Source organism: Carya illinoinensis, chromosome 2 (genome assembly GCF_018687715.1).
Source record: "Carya illinoinensis cultivar Pawnee chromosome 2, C.illinoinensisPawnee_v1, whole genome shotgun sequence".
In the NCBI taxonomy this organism is placed as follows: Eukaryota; Viridiplantae; Streptophyta; class Magnoliopsida; order Fagales; family Juglandaceae; genus Carya; species Carya illinoinensis.
In genome coordinates, this window is record NC_056753.1 from 31,533,608 (window position 1) to 31,552,374 (window position 18,767).

At 35.6% G+C, this 18,767-nt stretch overlaps 2 protein-coding genes across 4 annotated transcripts; both read left to right on the plus strand.

Moving 5' to 3' along the window:
* Positions 1–1,076: 1,076 nt before the first annotated feature.
* Positions 1,077–7,703, plus strand: LOC122300922 (phospholipid:diacylglycerol acyltransferase 1-like). 2 transcript variants are annotated; one of them, XM_043111911.1, is made up of 6 exons: positions 1,077–1,871; positions 3,016–3,238; positions 3,961–4,244; positions 4,487–4,814; positions 5,999–6,276; positions 7,026–7,703. In XM_043111911.1, exons 1-6 carry the CDS (start codon positions 1,393–1,395, stop codon positions 7,510–7,512), a joined length of 2,079 nt encoding a protein of 692 aa, XP_042967845.1. In that variant the 5' UTR covers positions 1,077–1,392; the 3' UTR covers positions 7,513–7,703. The 2 variants fall into 2 exon arrangements, with proteins under 2 accessions (XP_042967845.1, XP_042967846.1); XM_043111912.1 differs by having other exon boundaries at positions 1,079–1,871; positions 6,017–6,276.
* An 882-nt stretch (positions 7,704–8,585) lies between these two features.
* Positions 8,586–17,913, plus strand: LOC122300923 (polyadenylate-binding protein-interacting protein 3-like). 2 transcript variants are annotated; one of them, XM_043111913.1, is made up of 16 exons: positions 8,586–8,924; positions 9,838–9,996; positions 10,065–10,226; positions 10,365–10,501; positions 10,736–10,926; positions 12,185–12,362; positions 12,459–12,695; positions 14,852–14,979; positions 15,147–15,219; positions 15,334–15,367; positions 16,317–16,642; positions 16,833–16,979; positions 17,079–17,114; positions 17,189–17,287; positions 17,402–17,464; positions 17,686–17,913. In XM_043111913.1, the coding sequence occupies exons 2-16, from the start codon at positions 9,858–9,860 to the stop codon at positions 17,713–17,715; spliced, it is 1,980 nt and encodes a 659-aa protein (XP_042967847.1). In that variant the 5' UTR covers positions 8,586–8,924; positions 9,838–9,857; the 3' UTR covers positions 17,716–17,913. The 2 variants fall into 2 exon arrangements, with proteins under 2 accessions (XP_042967847.1, XP_042967848.1); XM_043111914.1 differs by lacking the exon at positions 17,079–17,114 and having other exon boundaries at positions 8,587–8,924.
* Positions 17,914–18,767: the final 854 nt, after the last annotated feature.

Consider the following 18,767-nt stretch of genomic DNA (forward strand, 5'->3'; position numbering starts at 1 on the left):
CCATACTACATATTAGAATTTTCAAGTAATTTACTCATTTTTTCGTATCATAGAACTGCACCACGGAGGCACGACAGACAGAAATCACAATTGCTAGAAATATCCTCACCATAGTAGAGGTGGGCTTGACGTCTGGGCTTGGATGGGCTCACTCTCTTTGGGCTGAAGGGTTGGGCTCGTGAGCTTATGGGCTTGACGTATGGACTCATGAGTTAGGCTGGGTTGGGCAGGGCAAGTGGGTTGTGGTCGACGCCGTTCAACGGTGGGGTAAGAGAAACGAAAAGTTTTAGATTTGGTTTGAGAGAGATAGAGAGCAGATGAGAGAAGAAACGAAGCAGCAGAGCTGCAAAGCAATTCATTTTGGGCGTGAGGTAAAATTTTTCTATACTGTGTTGACTGCAAAAATCACATCATCAATTTCACATCTTCTGACATATAGAGAGAGAATATAAGTGAAAAAGAACATTAAATTTTATGGATAAACATTCAGTTTTAGATAGTGATAAACTGACAATCCAATCACAACTTATAAATAATTTTAAATATAATAGTATTCTTTTATTATATTTTAACATATCAAATCAAAATAAAAATCAAATAAAATTTAAAATAATATTATTTTATTACATAAATGTATACAAATTGTTAATTAGAAATAAGTTTACCATTTTTCATCAGTTTTTAGAATAAAAAATAGTCCACTTAGGATGAGTGGTAAAGGAGCAGTGAACCAACGTTAGGGTATCGTTACCCTTGTTTATTTCTCTTTCCAACCAACATATGTTAATATATATATTTTATCCATAAATTTATAATTTCAATATTTGATTTTTAAGTTTTTAAATAAATTTAATAAAATAATTATGTAAAATATATAATTATAATTACTTTATTTACTTTTAATATATCCACCCAATCCCAAACTGGATCTATCCAGAACCAATCCCATCAAAAGCGTTATCTGAAATTCGGACCCACTCAAGCCCACTTGCATCACCCACCAATCAACGGCTACCAAATGGTCTCAAATCCTAGGCCGCCGTTTATTTCCCTGAAAAATATATCACTTCCCGGAATCGAAGCAAAAGTTTATTTCCTTCGGCCTTAAAACAACACAACTCGCTTAACGCTTAACACTTGGCAGTTGGCGTCAAACCTTCTGGTCTCTTCAGCTGCATATAGCCTATTGATCCGTTTATTCTGACATAAATAATCAATAAAACTGTTTTTTTTTTTTTTAATTTTTTTTTTCTAACTCTGGAAAAGCATTTTCCTCTTTTCACACCGTAATACGCCTATGGGAGAATCTGTGATTTCCCAGTGAGACGAACGGCGTGTAACCAAGTACTTCATTCAAGTTCAGATTCAAGAAAGCTTTGGTTAATCACTGCAATGTCTCTGGTTCGGCGAAAAAAACCCGCCGAAGCTGAGAAGAATTCTGGTTCCGATTCCGGTAACCGGAACGAGAAATCCGAAGAAGGAGAAGAAGAAGAGAACGGCAAGAAGAGGAGACTTCTTAAGAAGAATGAAAAATCGAAGGCCCAGAAGGCTAAGGAGAAGGGCAAGTGGTCGTGCGTGGACAGCTGCTGTTGGTTGATCGGTTGCATTTGCACAATTTGGTGGCTCTTGTTGTTTCTGTACAACGCCATGCCTGCCTCTTTCCCCCAGTACGTGACGGAGGCGATCACGGGGCCGATGCCGGACCCGCCCGGCGTGAAGTTGAGGAAAGAGGGGCTGACGGCAAAGCACCCAGTGGTGTTCGTGCCCGGGATCGTGACTGGTGGGCTCGAATTGTGGGAGGGACACCCCTGTGCCGACGGGCTCTTCCGGAAGCGCCTCTGGGGCGGTACCTTCGGCGAAGTGTATAAAAGGTAATTCCATTGATCGGTTTTGTGATTCTGAAGTTTGCCGTCGTGCTTGATGCAAATGTGGATTTTTGATTTCGTGGTGTAATTTTGAAGGTGAAAAACTATTCAGTATTCCGGAGCAACACTTTCTTCCCAATTTTAGTTGGTATGTTAGGAGTCGACTGGTTTCCATTTTCGGTGGTGAGTGAGGGACTCATTGTTGTAAGTGGTTGAACGTTAAGCAAATTTCCCTTCTGGGTAGTGCGTGCAGAACTGGTTTGATATGGCTAGTGGTAGTAAGCCTTGGTTATGTTTTTTATTTTTTCACTTCTTTTTTATTTCTCCTTCTTATAGTAGATTGTCAATTCTATTTGTTCCCTCTTTATGGCAATTAGTTAAGTCCAGACAAGTAGTTGATTAACAACAACCTATCTTGTTTGGTAATAGCGTCTAAGATGGGTGGTTGATGACAAGGATAGGTGGAAATGTTCAAATGGTGTTGGCATGCATAAAAATCCATCTTTGTGAATCATCTATTTGATGCAATTAGACACTAAAAGACTTGCCAGCAGAGGTAAATTATGTTGTTATTAATTTATTCAATTAAACAATAATAGGGCAAAAAGAAGATTTTTTCCCATTGACTTTAGTTGAGAACTTGTTTCTCTAAATTATATTGGAGAAACTGCCTCATGTGTGTACTGGATGATGGTTAAAACTAAAATGTTTTTGGTAGATGATGGTCAAAACTAAAATCATCAAGAGGATTAATATCACTTCCCATGTAAACACGAATTATTTTAATCAAATTCATGATGTCATAAAAGATAGCTCTTAAAGTAAAAGTGGTAGAAAATCTCAGCTGTTTTTTTTTTTTTTTTGATAAGTAAAAATCTCAGCTGTTTTAATAGTCTTCTAGAGCCAAAATTGTTCATATTGGGGCTGCACTATATGGGGTTCGCAGATTTGGACTAGAACATTTTAAGCTTTAGTTTCTTTTAGAATGAAAATTGGTGTATCTAGGTATGGCCATTTCTAGTTCCCACTGGATATCATTGCCAACTTCCTTGAGAATTTGTTGTGCAGTTTACTTTTGAACTTCTATGAGTTCTTCTAAAATTTGGCGAAAATAATTCCTGCTGTTCTGTTGGACCTTTTGCAATTGCAGGCCTTTATGCTGGGTAGAGCACATGTCATTGGACAATGAAACGGGCCTGGATCCTCTTGGTATAAGGGTTAGGCCTGTCACTGGACTTGTGGCTGCTGATTATTTCGCTCCTGGCTATTTTGTGTGGGCGGTTTTAATTGCTAATTTGGCTCACATTGGTTATGAGGAGAAGAACATGTATATGGCTGCATATGATTGGAGAATCTCATTTCAAAACACTGAGGTATTATTGTAACCATGTTCCTGCTGTTTGACTGTGTTATTTTATTGATTATGAACCTATGTTTTCATTTCAATATGCTATTTATTTATTTTGACAAGTAAGAAGAGATATAATTAAACCACGTAAATAGGCAAGGCCTGAGTACACAGGGAGTATACAAAAGAGCCTAAATACAAGCTAAGGGCTGCTAAAAGCAGTGTAGAAATCATTAAAAGAAGTTCCATTCAATACAATAGAAGAAGCCCAAAGTAGCAAGGTATGATAAAAAAAAGTCCCTAAACCCTTCCGGTGTGCACTCCTTGTCCTTGAAACAACGACTATTCCTCTCGTTCCAAGTGCACCACATCAGAGAAAGAGGCACCATCTTCCAAATAGCCGCGATCTGCCCATTGCCCCAGATTCCTCTCCAGGATGCCAGTAACTCTTATCACCCTTTTAGGCATTGCCCATGCCATACCGAGTCTTGTGAAAATTTCATCCCATAAAGCCTTAACTGCTTCACAATGAAGAAGTAGGTGATCCCCTGACTCACTGTCATGTTTGTACATGAAATACCAATTTGTCAAGTAAAGGCCGCGCCTTCTCAGCTTCTTAATAGTCAGAGTTTTCCCGTGAGATGCTAGCCAAACAAAAAAAGACACTTTAAGGGGAGCCTTACTCCTCCAATATTCTATTTATTACTTGCACTGATTTTGGCATTGTTGTTGAACTCAATTAATCAGGTGCGGGACCAAACACTAAGTCAGATAAAAAGTAAGATAGAGCTGATGGTTGCTACCAGTGGTGGGAAAAAGGCAGTTATAGTTCCCCATTCAATGGGTGCATTGTATTTTCTGCATTTTTTGAAGTGGGTTGAGGCACCAGCTCCAATGGGTGGAGGGGGAGGACCAGACTGGTGTTCTAAGCATATAAAGGCAGTGATGAACATCGGTGGACCATTTTTGGGTGTTCCAAAAGCTGTAGCAGGGCTTTTCTCTGCTGAAGCCAAGGATATTGCAGCTGCCAGGTTTTTTTTTATCAGTTACTTTCTCTATGTTGTAGTGTACATTGGATGTGACTTTTTTAATTGCTATGGCTGATGTAAATAAATTTTTTTGATTAATTTCCTAACATTGGCCGTATACAAATGACAGCAGATCTCCTTGGATTAATTTCCCAATTCATATTAATTTGTTTGGTTTCTTATCCTTCTTTTCTTATTGTCTTTCTTAGAAAAGTAAAATTTCTCTTCATGCTTAAAAACTGCAGGGCCATAGCACCAGGTTTCTTGGATAATGATATGTTCCGGCGTCAAACATTGCTACATGTGATGAAGATGTCCCGCACATGGGATTCGACCATGTCAATGATTCCAAAAGGTGGGGAAACCATATGGGGTGATCTTGACTGGTCACCAGAGGAATGCCATGTTCCTAGCAAGAGAAGACAAATAAACAATGATACCCAGGTGGCAAGACAAGATGAGACTGGAAGTCTGGGTTCCCAACTAAAAAGTGCTTATTATGGAAGGTTGATCTCATTTGGTAAAGATGTGGCGGAGGCAAAATCATCTGAGATTGTGAGGATTGAATTTCAGGTAAGGCTATATATTATTATATATGAATCAACCATTTCTCCCAAATTCATTTTCCGTGATTTAAAGATACTTCAGATTTAGAAATTCGGAGGTTGAAAATCTTGCTAGGGGCCCAAACTTGATAATAAGGGATGAGATTTTGAGCTAAAAGTTACTATAAAATTAGGATGGAGAAGTATGCTGTTTTTATGGGTTGCGTTGGTTGCATGTACATGGATTTATGTGTTTATAGAAGTCCAAAGAACAGATAGCGAATAAGATAGTTTCAAAGAGACAGTGAAATAACTCATCATGAGTCTTTTGGAGTTGGTCCTTGTATGTATGTGCATATGTAAGCACAAATACACACTTACACACACCTTTTATGTTTATAATCGTTATAATTTAAGAATAAATTGGTAATTCTAATTTAAACGAAATTTTTTTAATGTTTGTGAGTTTCTAATCCAAATCATGTGTAGGCTCTCTGTCCACATATACCAGTAATTTCGTGAATCATTCAAAGTCAATTATTCAATATAATTTCAAGGAAGATTATTGCTCTAGATGCTTCAAGTATGTCTCTAGCTGTCTGTCATTTTGTGTCACGGTGATAGAAGATCATCTATTTTTTCATCAGGTGTCAACATGTACATCAGTATTGAATATTCCAATTAAAAGTTATATTATGGGAAGCAGAATGCACTTCAACTACAATCTTTTTTATAGGTGAAAACAATAGTCCAGGGCAAACTTCAGCAACAACTTATATCTTCATGCCCTGATATTGAAGTCTCTAGCTTGTTTGATTATTTACTAGGGATGTGAAAAAGAAGGGAAGGTTTCTATTCCTTTCTCACATGATTTGGGGATGATGAGAGGAAGGATAGCAAGCAGGGAAAAATTATCTTTGAAGTTTAACTGGGGCCTACCGAAGTTTACACCTAGAAATTTGTAAAAACTAGTACAGAAAGTCAAACCAAAGAGAGGAGGACAAATTGTACTTTGCCTTTGGTTCCCTTCTGAATAAGCATAAATGTTTTATACGCTATTTTCTCTTCTCAAAGGTAAACTAGATGGATTATTATCCCCAGTTTATACTAATTAATTCTGCTATGTGGTTTGCTTAATGCTGACTCACTGCTCAAGAAACAATTGTCTTTTTTAATTATTTTGTTCAAGACCATTACATTTATGTTTTTTAGCTATTGGTTGATGTGCAGGATGCTATTAAGGGTCGTAATTTTGCAAATAATACCTGTCGTGATGTGTGGACCGAATACCATGACATGGGAATTGAGGGTGTCAGAGCTGTTGCAGAACATAAAGTTTACACTGCCGGATCAGTTTTAGATCTGCTTCATTTTGTTGCACCGAAAATGATGGCACGTGGCTGTGCTCATTTCTCTCATGGAATTGCTGACAATTTGGACGACCCAAAGTACAAACACTATAAATACTGGTCAAATCCCCTGGAGACTAGGTAAGAATCTCTGTTTCCTTTTGTTTTGAGTTTTTATGCCACCTCTTATTTGTGGGACCTTGGGACAATTTCAGAATATATTTGTCAGTTATAATACTCAATTATATGGTGCATCCCCTTTTGCATGTTATGCTTATTTAACGACTAAAACTTTGTTAGTGAATTTAAAAAGTAGCTTGAATGGATTATAATCCTTCACCAACACCTGTTCATTTTTTGTGAATCTTTTTTTGTTTTTCAATCAGTTTTTTAGTGATAGATTTTTTGTTTCAAGGATGCGGGAGCATTTGTTTTCAGAAAGAAATAAATCTTTAAGTGGGATTTAATAATTCTAAATTACTATAATGGTCACCATACAAGATTGAATCTTTGTGGGTTGCTGATTACAAATATCCTGTTATGATTTGCACAGGAAGTGGTTCAGTAAGGTTTGCCTTTTTCATTTTAGTCTTGATTTACAGCTCTTGTTTACCCCATTAAACCAATATGGCACACTGTAGTCCTAACGACAGATAGCTTAGCGGAACATTATCGGTAGTTCACTCTACTCACATTTTCGTTGTATTCCTTTTTCTTTTGCCAAGAGTATACAGTTTTTGCTTCCTGGCTGATCTCTGTGTTTGCTTGCTCAATTTAGCCTACTGTGGCTACTCAAAAGGAAAAAGATTTCTGGGGGTTGGTCAATGTTCATTGACAATTTGACACTGAAGTTAGTTTATCTAAATGTTAATCCCACTTTGGTTATGCAGATTACCAAATGCTCCTGGCATGGAAATCTTTTCAATGTATGGAGTTGGCATCCCAACCGAAAGAGCATATGTTTATGAGTTATCTTCTTCTACAGAATGCTACATTCCATTTCAGATCGATACATCAGCTGACAGTAGTGAAGATGAAGAGGGCTGTCTGAAAGACGGAGTCTACACTGTTGAAGGTGATGAGACCGTGCCTGCTTTAAGTGCAGGCTTCATGTGTGCCAAAGGTTGGCGTGGGAAAACCAGATTTAATCCTTCAGGGATTCGAACCTACATTAGGGAATACGATCATTCTCCTCCAGCCAATCTGCTAGAGGGCCGGGGTACCCAAAGTGGTGCCCATGTTGATATAATGGGGAATTTTGCCTTAATTGAGGATGTTTTGAGGGTGGCAGCTGGAGCTACCGGAGAAGACTTGGGAGGTGATCGGGTTTACTCAGACATCTTTAAATGGTCTGAGAAGATCAACTTACATCTATAATTTCAAGTCATATGTATTCAGTTATTTGAACGGTGAGTAGAAAAATATTCAAAGTTATGTATCTTATTACTCTTTATTTTATGAGAATAATTTGTATTTTTCCAAAAGTGTCCGATTGTATTTATCCTCTATTAATGGATTTTTTTTTATTATTATTGGAACTTGGAGTTTGGGAACAGTGTATTGACTAATTTCGGGAGTACATAGATCCTCGATAAAGAGTTTTTCATTAGTACACTTCGGATAATTAAGGAAAAATCTCCACCCAAAGATATTTGAATCTTATACCTGTGGAGAGCAGACCCCCAAGTTCAAGGCTTTATTACTTGAGCCAACTCATAGGGGTTCTCTATTAAGGGATTTCAGGCTCATACATATGCATGTACATACAAAAAGAAGTAATGATTTCAACAGTACAACTATTAAATATGTAAGTTTTGGGCAAACTCTTTGTAAAAAATTGGAATTCATTATAAAAAAAAAAAAAAAAGTACTTTTTTCATAATTTTTTATAATAGGATCAATATTTTAATAAATAGCGTCCATAAAATTTATATATTTAGAGTTTGTATAAATAAATAAAAAAGAAAAAAAGAAAATAAAAGTGACAAGCATCTTGAGGGATAGGATCTTAATTAGGGATTATATTAAGTTACCGAATCTAATAGGTAAGACTCATATGAGGTAATCAAATTCTGTTAGAAAAGAGAGAAGTGTGATGGATTTGGATGATAGCTTTAGCATTAAATTGTAACACAAAATTACAAATAAATACTAATTTAAAATAGAAAAAATTTATTCATTATCTTTATTCTTATCATTTTATTATGTAGTATTAAATATTAAATTTATAAGTGAAATATAATAAATAATTTATAATAATTTAATACTATATCTTAAAATAACGAGAGAATGAAAAAAATTAAAATAATAAATAACATTAGTTTTTAAAATAGGTGTGCATGTAGAAATCGTGACAATACCACGTAGATAAATAGAAGTCTTTAATAGACAACAAAAATTAAAAAATGGAAAATAAAATACAATCACTTCAAGAAAATGAAATCGAACTCCCGATTAATCCTGTACACGGCCGCACCAAATAGTTCTACCCTTTCTTTCAACAATTTTAACGGCGCTTCTTCCCTTCCTCGCTCCTCTTTCTCTCTCTCCCGATCACGCCGAGACCCAGACCAAGACCCACTCTCTCAACCGGCTCTCTCCCTCTTTAGTCTCTACCCAACACTCAATTTCGTATAACCTAGCTGCTCTGGTCCTCAAATTCTCTTCCTCTTCGACCCCCTACCCACCAAAACCCCACCCTCGCACCTAACCCTAATTCGCTTCATCTAACTCGGGGCAGCGGAATCAAAGCTAGTTTATAGTAGATTGGTTTTTTGTTGCTATTTTAGGTAAGAAACGATCGTGCTTTGAACCTTTTTGTCTGTACTTCTCGATTACATTTCCTGCAGTATTTTTTTTTTTAAAATTTTATTCCTGGATATTTTTAGTTTATTTAATCTTTAAATTGTCCTCTGTTTGATTGCTGGAGATATATATATATATATATATATATATATATATATATATATATATATTTATATATGTATGTATATTAATATATTTTTTTTATCAAGGCAATTAAGCGAAACAGTTATAGTGCGCTTGCTTAACTAATGTTTTAGATGTCATTTTGTGCATTCAGCCGATAGGAGTGTATAATGTGACCCTTTACATAACACGTTATATTGTGCGCGCCGCCCACTCATATGTGTGTATATACATATATGTATATGTGTGTTTGTGGAAGAAAAGGGTAAAATTGGAAAAAAATTATGTATATATGCAGGGGGTGGGGTGGGGCATTTGTACGTAGATGTATTGTCATGTACAGAATACTGTAACCATGATTTATTTCATGCAGTTGGGAAGCTGTATTTGTTGTGTTATGGTGTTCCTTTTGCTGTACATTGATTATATATGTGTTTACAATCATTTTACACGTTTCTTTTGCCTCATGTGTGTGTTGGTTAAAAAAAACTTATCAGTTTCCTTCTCCAAGTAGCAAGATATTTTTTCAGATTGTTATTCAGGAGTCCACAGTTGGAGGATTTACTTCCATTTGTTGCCCTGTATTCTAGTCAAATCAATTTGGTCTGGTCTGGTTTTCCTCTTTCTTTTCGTTGCAATCGCATACTTCATGTTTCATTATTATTTTCTTTTCTTGTGCGAATTTTTTAATTGATATATGAAAGACATGCTTTTTATCCAAGTCTTTTATTGCAGTAGAATGACATGAACCTGTTTTGGATTTTTTTGTCATAGTTGAAAGGCTGTCGCTGAGGATGAATGTGCAACAAGCTGTACAACCAAAATTATCTGCTAATGGTTTTGGCCGCCGAAGAGGTGATAGAGAAGTAGGCACTAGGCTGGAGAATAAGTTGCAGTCTGGGAAATCAAATCCCAGCCGATCCACTAATACAGGTGAACATCTGAGACCTGGATTGCGTTCAGTGTTACATACCAGTTTCCTTACTCAGTTGATTGTATAGGCACAATGACTGGAAGTAAATTTGGCGGTTATGTTAGTCCTTCGCATGACCGGATGGAATATGTAACAACATGTCTTATTGGGCATCATGTGGAAGTACAAGTTAAAGATGGATCTATATACACTGGAATATTTCACACTAGAAACTCTGAAAAGGATTTTGGTATGATGCTGTTGAATTTTTTATTTTTATTTTTTGTTTATATGGCTGCAGTTCCTCTAGTTCAGGTGGAATCTTTCTTACGCACATGCAATTTTATTTATCAAATTCGTCTGACATTTACATTCTTGTAACTCTCAGGCGTCATCTTGAAAATGGCACGCATGAAAAAGGATGGTTCTTTACGAGGGCAGAAGGCAACCACAGAATCTGTTAGCAAGGCTCCTTCGGAGACTTTTATTATACCTGCCAAAGAGCTTGTACAAGTTTCTGCAAAGGTTCTGTTGTATTTATTTTATGGTTATATTTGAAACTCTGCAATTTCAAATGTTGTTTCTGCTATTGAAAAAACTGGTTGATATGCAGTTGTTATGTCAAAATTCTAAGTATTTTGTTACAAATGTAGCAAGGAGATGGTCGAGATTTTTGCAATAGTGGAGAACTACTTGTGCTCGATGAAGTGCCTAATTAGAATTTTTCTATCTAATTGCTTTTAATCTCGATGTTTCCAGGGGGTGTCTGTAACAAGTGATGAGTCATTGCATGAAGTACAACATGAAAAACAGCAGGAGATTTTGCTGGATTCCTCCATATCACAATCTCGACATGTGGAGGTGGGGAGAGAACTTGCACCCTGGGTCCCTGATGAAGATGCCCCTCAATGTCCTGAACTGGAAAATATATTTGATGGCCCTTGGAATAGGTTGTTATAATAAATATTTCTTTCCCCGAATATCTTGGTAATTTTTCTACAGTTCTAATAACTTCTCTATTTTATTACTTATTAAAACAATAAAAATAAATAAAAAACTTGCTATGTTATTGTTCCTTCCCCCATTAGCAGCCTTTTCTCATTTATTTATGTTGTGGGCGTCAAACCTGTTGCGCTGTTCTTCCCCATTTATGATTACCCCAAGTAGATTGCCATTAGGAACTGTTTAACCTGATATTACCCCATAAATCCTCCTCTTGGGGGATTCATTTCTATTTAGTGCACTGGTTTATTACTATTTTCATTTTTTACAAGTAAGATGGTTTTCTTATGATCAATAAAGAGTGCACTGGTTCAAATAACACAAATACACTTACATGCACGCAAGCATATAGTTAAAGAGAACTGCTACAACCACAAAGAGATTTCACAAAAGTACATCCACAAGCTAACATAGCTTATACATTAGATCTGCTTTACAATAAAAGTAATTGTACATTCTGATGTGGCTTGATACATTCATGCATCTTTCTCCTGTACTAAATAAAAAAACGTATCTTTCTCCTTTTGCACTTATTTGTTTAAAATCGCTGTTTAATAAGAGAGCAAAACTCAATGGCTAGGCAATGATCTTGTTAGATATGGTTTGATTTGTTGTCTTTGGGCACTTAAAGGACGGAGTTACGATAAACTATAGGTATTTGTTCATAAAGTAAAATGATGAAAAGTAACATTGCTTTCCAAGATACTTTTAATTAGGCATACTTGAGCACTGGTTATTGTGTTGAATACTTGAATATTTTTGTTAGTGATATTCAATTTTTTTTTTTTGATAAGTAAAGTAATTATATTATCAAAAACGAGGCAAAAGCCTGATACAAAGTTTAGTGACCAGTTCTATGTTTGATCAATGGATATAAGGAATTCATGTAACCCCAAACCATTGAAATCTACCGCTATGGTCCATGTCTCGCCATAAACACCACATGATGCATATAGGGATCATCTTCCACACCGCTTTTATTTGTTGATTTCCTCTCAGATTATTCCAACTGGCCAGAACCCCGACCACCGTCTCCGGCATCACCCAAACTAAGTCCAATTTGCCAAATACCTCATTCCATAACCTTCTCGTGATATTCAAATTTTAGAGTATTCGTGGTATTTTTTCTTCTGTGATTTTTTGTGTGGCCTTTTTAATAGTTTTATTCTGTGGTGACTGATGATTTTTTTATGGTTTACTTTCTAGGGGCTGGGACCAGTTTGAAACCAACGAACAATTATTTGGAGTAAGAAGCACCTTTGATGAGGAACTTTATACAACAAAACTTGAGAGAGGTCCTAAGATGGAAGCGCTGGAAAAGAAAGCTTCAAGAATAGCTAGAGAAATTGAGGGTGAGGATACCCAAGATCTTCATTCAGCAGAGGTTAGTTATTCTAGCATCATTTACTGCCTCAAGAAACTTTCCTCTTTGCCAATTGGCCTCTCTAAACTCCCTGCATTTGTTGATATGTCCCAACAGGAGAGAGGCATTAGCTTTCCTGAAGATATCGAGGTGGATGAAGAGGCTAGATTTTCTGCCGTCTATAGGGGTAAGGGGGTTGATGATAGTGGGTATGAAGGACACGGGGATACATTGTTGGATTTACATAACAACGAAACATTTGGCGGTTCTGATTCTTTCATTACGGGGTCCACTGATTTGACTATTGGGGGAAGCGGCAATGGAGCTCAGATGTCTTCAAGCTCTTCCTCTAAGGTAGTTCCTTATTACTATCTTCTGTCAACTGAAGCTTTCTTGATTAGCTGTTGTAATATGACTAGATTGTGATAATTTATGATAGATATTGTGATCATATGATTATCTATGGACCCATAAGCAGATTGGTGATTTTATTGAAGGCCTTGGGCTTGGGGGTATGCTCCCCCCTGGTCTAAGGTTCAAATCTCATTGGGTGCAAACAATCTCTAGGGGCCATTGGACTGGGGGATTTTCTCCTTGAATTACTCTAGGTGAACTTGCGGGAAATTCCTTACCGAGGGCCTATGCACCCCCGGATTAGTCGAGATGTTATTCTTGGACACCCGGTGCCAAAAAAAAAAAAAAAAAAGATTGACGATTTTATTGGGATGTTTCAATTAACCTGCTTATCCTTTAGCACAGTGTTTCTTTTCTGGGGATGGTTATGATATTCCATTTGCATGATCGTTCAGCCTCTATTAGACAAGCCTAACTAAGAAATTTTGTAAAATGATTTGAACTCCATATCTAAAAAATCTTGACTCCCAAACCCAATGTTAGATCTATTAAAGACCAAGTATGAATCCTTAATTATCTTGGGTTGCCTAGAACCCATGAGCCACTATTATTTTCTAAGTCATGGAAGTATTGACATTTCTGGGACTATTAAATTATAGATAGAGTGCTTATCAAAATGAATCTAACTCTTTTCTTTATAAGTAAAAAATATCTAACTTTTGGGAGCAGTATTTCATTTTTAAAAGAATACAATTCTGTACCTAATCGCTAGTCCTCTATTCAAACTGGCTATGCTCCTACGTTCAAGTTGATTATCATCTTAGACCTGGGTTAGCATTAAGCAGAACAAGTGTGCTTCGTGAAATTTGAAGCTTTAATGTGGTGGCATAGTGATATATTTGGGAAGGAATTTGGAAGGGAATATGGGAGGCCATAGGATGATTGGTAGCATGGGAAAATTTTAATTTTTATCTATTTATAAGTTCAGTTTTTATTTATCTAACAAGTAATTACTTATGGGTGGTTTAGTCTTCAATTAGTTCCAACTTGGATACTGATCCTTCCATGTTTTCTTGATCATTGTGCTGAACATAGGTCCGATTTATTGAAGCAGTCTCCTTTCATCATTGCTTGGTTATATTTTGCTATGTTGCTGACTTGCATTTGTATTTATCACCATGGACTTCTGATTATGTTTGTAGTTTTTTCCTCGGTTTTGCAGGAATTTTTCATGTTTACTGAATATTTAAAGTTAATTCAAGGGTTATTGCATAATGGGGCTCTGATTATGATCCCTTTAATTTACTTAAGCTACTTATTGCTCTAGTTTGTTTGGATATATTCTGCTGTGTTGTTTTTTAATATATCTCGTCTTAGATTTCTGCTTATGTTCATAATCCTCTCCCATCTATTTTTGTTGCAAAAATTTTATTTTTTTATTTTCTTTTTTTAAGAATTCAAATTTGTTCACAATTTGTTCTTTTGATTTGTCATCCTTAGAAACCTAAAATTAATAGGAGAGGGACTGTAACATAACCCATCTTTGTTAGCCTCCAAACATAGAAAGCCAGATCTTCTACAGTCCCCTCTTACTGATCATGGCCTTGAACCAGATCTGATTTCTTCCTTTGTTTTTATCTTGAACCCATCTTGTTATCCTATAATTAGCCATTTACAAGCATGATTTTCTAGCCTTTTTCACCGCAAAACCAGAACAACCTATTTTCCTCATATACATTATAGGGAGGAATATCCTGAAATTTTGCTTTATATTCCAGCCCACTAAAACCCATCAACAGTACATCTTTTGTGGCTAGATTTGAACTACAAACCCTCTACTTTCTATTTCCATCCTTAAGAATATCAAAGAAATAATATTTTCCTTCAGATTGACCTTGTTTCTTTTTTTGATCATCGGTCAAAAACTTAACTTACGAAAAAAGGTTTTTCCTGAAATTTATTCCTATCATCCCGTATTCTGTGGTTACCCTATCTTCTCAATAGAAGTTTGTTTTGGGCTCTGAAATATTAATCTAATACAACAATAGCTTGCTTCCTTTTTTTTCCTGTTTTGTTGTTTAATAAAGAATTACCAAAGATATTTGTAGTGCTTAGCTATTCGTAATCTTTTTTAAAAATGTGTTTTGGGCATGCAGGATCAAGCACAGTTTTCACAATCAAGTACTGGCTTGGATTTATGTCGCTCTAGTTCCAATGATCATGCTAAACAACTTGCATCTGAGCAACCTTTTAAGAACTTTCCCATTTCAGATGGCGAAAACAGGTTTTTGTTTGATGTTTTCCAGTTGTATGTTGTATAGTTAATTACAGGTTTCATTGAGAGGTTAACTGCTTATGGGTTGATGAGAATGGTTTTCCCTAATGTAATTATTTAAACATGAAGTTTTGCCCTTTTTCTGATTTATTAAATTTAGCATTTCAAATTTGTAGGAACCAGGAAAATGCATTCGGTGAACAGCTTGGAGGCAATAATAATGCCCATGAGTTGACAGAGAAGATGACAGTGAGTTAGATTCCTTAACTAATATGATTTTCCTTATGGTAACTTGGGGAGGCCTTGTGATCGCTTAGTTGCTTTTAACATACATGTTTTGCATTTTTATTTGCACTAATGCAGCTAGCTGAGGATGCTCAATTAACAAAAGCTGAGGGTGAGTGAAGCTTCTTGCCCATATGTATGCCAAAAAAGGCTACTTACATTTAAGCATGAAACTAATTTTCATAGGATGTTGATGTTTTGGTTAAAATATGATTTTGGTCTGTGAATGGTGTTAGCTTTTAACTCCATTCCTATTGATTGTTTCAGTTTAGTCTTGCAGTTTCACAAACACCTAAATGTTATCTTCTTAACAATTACTCTTAAATGTGGCATGTCTATTTGCTGGTTTCAGCTAATTAAATATTTGGAGACGTGAATTTAAGCTTTGTGACACCTAGCATGTGTACTACTTGCCTCTCTCTATATTTATTTTCCAAGATTTGTATATAGCTTAACGTGTCATACCTGTATTAGAAGGATGTGCAAAGAAAAAAGTGTAAGCGAGGGTAAGAATAGGGTAAGAACTAAATTGAATAATCACTGCTTCATGGATGAAACTGAAATCTGATACATAACTTAAGGAGTAAGCTTGTATTCTGATATAGTGTTTATGATTTGAATGACTTGCTGTTTGGATTTACCTTTCCCTTCATTGAATTTTTTTCTTCACAAGAGAGCTTACTTTAACATCAGTCTTTACTTTTATTGAACTTCTTTCCTCTGTATCATCTTCTGAATGCTATTGCTAATGCAGAACTAAACATAATCTGTTAACCATGGCACATTGTTTAACATGGATTCATGACCCATGACTTTTTTTTTTTTTTTTGATAAGTTTGTGACCCATGACATATTATTAACTACTATTTAAATGAGTAACGCTTGCTGTCTGGATTTACCTTATGGCATTGCTTTTATAAGAAGGGGGTTTACCTTGATAAGCTACTCTGCTTGCTGAGTTGTTTCCACTATCAGTTATATCATCTTCTGAATACTGCATAATGGTTGTTTTTGCAATCTCAAACTTAGTAGTAAACTATTGTACATTTATTTTTATGCAGATTCACAGCCACAGCTGGATGTGAAGAAAGAAGTTACTGATATAGGGGGATTATCCCGTTCTGTCACTTATGCTTCATCATCTGGTGTTCAAGCGAATGATCAGGAAAAGACAAATTTTCCTGGTGAGCAGCCTGAGGTTGTGCGATCTGGAAAAGTGCATGGAGAAACACAATCTCTAATCTCTCGTGGACAATCTGGTACTTCTACGTCGTCCAGTTCAGATAGTGTAGGTGGGGCCCCAGCTATAAGTGGACTTGGTTTATCACCAAGTTCGTCAGTGGGCTCATTATCTTCTGAAAAGTCAACCCTAAATCCCCATGCTAAGGTTTGACTGATTGGATCTTGTATGTTTCTCTTGCTTAGTAGACATCAGGGCACTTAGTAGGACAAATATGGGCATTGTACTATTGGTAATGCATATCCATTTCATGAGTGTGTAGATTATGTTCTTAGATAAAAATGGGAATGTTTTGTTCAAGGTGTGTGTCTCACTTTCTTCTTGTATTTATTACCAGGAATTCAAACTCAATCCTCATGCAAAGAGTTTCATCCCATCTCAGATGCCTGTTAGGCCTCAGTCCCCTGTTTCTGATGGTTCATTATATTTCCCACCAAATGTGTCTGCTGTACCACATATGCCTGGCATGCCTATGGGCGTTGGAGTAAGTATACCAACTCAAAATTACTCCCCCCTGCCCGTGTGCAACTTTTCATATTTGATCACATTAAGCATCTAAGCTTTCATCTGTTTTGATTATAAGATTGGAGCTCATATTTTAAAAAATATGCCAGGACAGGTAAAATGGCACATTTGTTATTTGCATTTGGTTCTGCGCGATTGTGTGTATCTAACTTTCTTGATGTGTAACAGATTGGACACTCATTTCATGGGCACCAGCCTGTCATGTATAACCCACAGGTTGCACCAATGCAATCGCCACCATCATATTTTCCTGCTAATGGCCCTCAGGTGCAACATGATTCAGCATTTTATGTTGGAGGCTACATAGGAATTCTTGTAAAGGTGTTATCTTAGTATAAGTTAATACTTTGGCATTGATTACTTATTTCTCTCTATTTGCAGTATGGGCCACAGATGCTTCTTGGCCACCATAGGCAAGTTTTATACATGCAAGGCTACCAACCTGTAAGCTATTTTGATATCAATTTTTTTTAATTTTTATTGTCTTGGTTTAAGAATTCATATTCTCTCTCTGAGTTTTTAAAATTTTGAAGCAGCTCAGTTTCTTTTTTAGTTTCGGGATGGTGTTTAGATTATGTTGTGTACAACAAAACATCTGGTGCACTTCTCTTTCGGAATAGGATCGATCTAGGTTACTAATTGAATTACTTGCTGTTCTCTCACAGGAAATGCCTTACAAAGGGCGAGATTTTTAGGACGTTGGCTGAACATGGACAGAGCCGGTTGGGAGTTGAGAGAAGTTGATTCCTCATCTATGGTGTCATATCTCAACAGTGCTTAAATTTTGGTCAAGATGTGCATCTCCAAATCTTTTGTATTTCTACATACATCATTATGGATAATAAATGATGGCTTAGGCTCACCTATGTTTTAATGGTACTCAATATTTTTTTTTAACAAAAAAAAAAAAAAAAAGAAGATGTCCTCTAATTCATGATTTTAGTCTGTGAACAATGGTTGTCTGTGGACATTTTTTTTTTTTTTTCCATCAAGTTTCTATGCAAAAAATTATTATTGTTTTATCTTGTGCCCACTGATGTTTTGGATTTGCTCCTTTCATCTTGTGTCTTTGCCACGTATATCTATTGGCGTGGAGTGCGTCAGATCTATTTTGACTCGATTCTAAGAGCACTAGCATTGATTTCTCTATATGCATATTTAAAATCACAATTTTTGAAGATTGATTTTACATATAAAAAAAAACTTTCACATTGAATTATGAATTTTTGAACCAAATAATAATAAAATATTATTTTTTTGTTAAAATTATTATTTTTATATATTTTACAATTAACATAATGTGCTCAAAAATACAAATTTCATATGTTTAGGTATTATCAATTTTATATATCAAAATGACCACTTTTATCAATAAATATTAATATATACTAAAAAAACACTTTATATCATCAACTTAATATAAATTTAATATATTAAAATCATCTTAATACAAATTTCAGAAAATTAATTTTAATAGGTAGGAGAGAAAACAATAGTAAAATAGTGTTTGAAGAGTGAATTGTGGTTCTTCAAATTTGAATAAATAATATTCATATTTCTTCAAAATTTTGAAGATACATAATTTAATATAGACTAATTTAGAGGGATATTATGTAAATACGAAAATGGATATGAAGATGCATAGACCATTGCCAATGTTTTAATTAGTTTATCTTTTGTTTTGTGAAATTTCTCCTGTTTTCCATCTATCTAAAGTTACACTTACTAAATGATGGATAGCCTAACA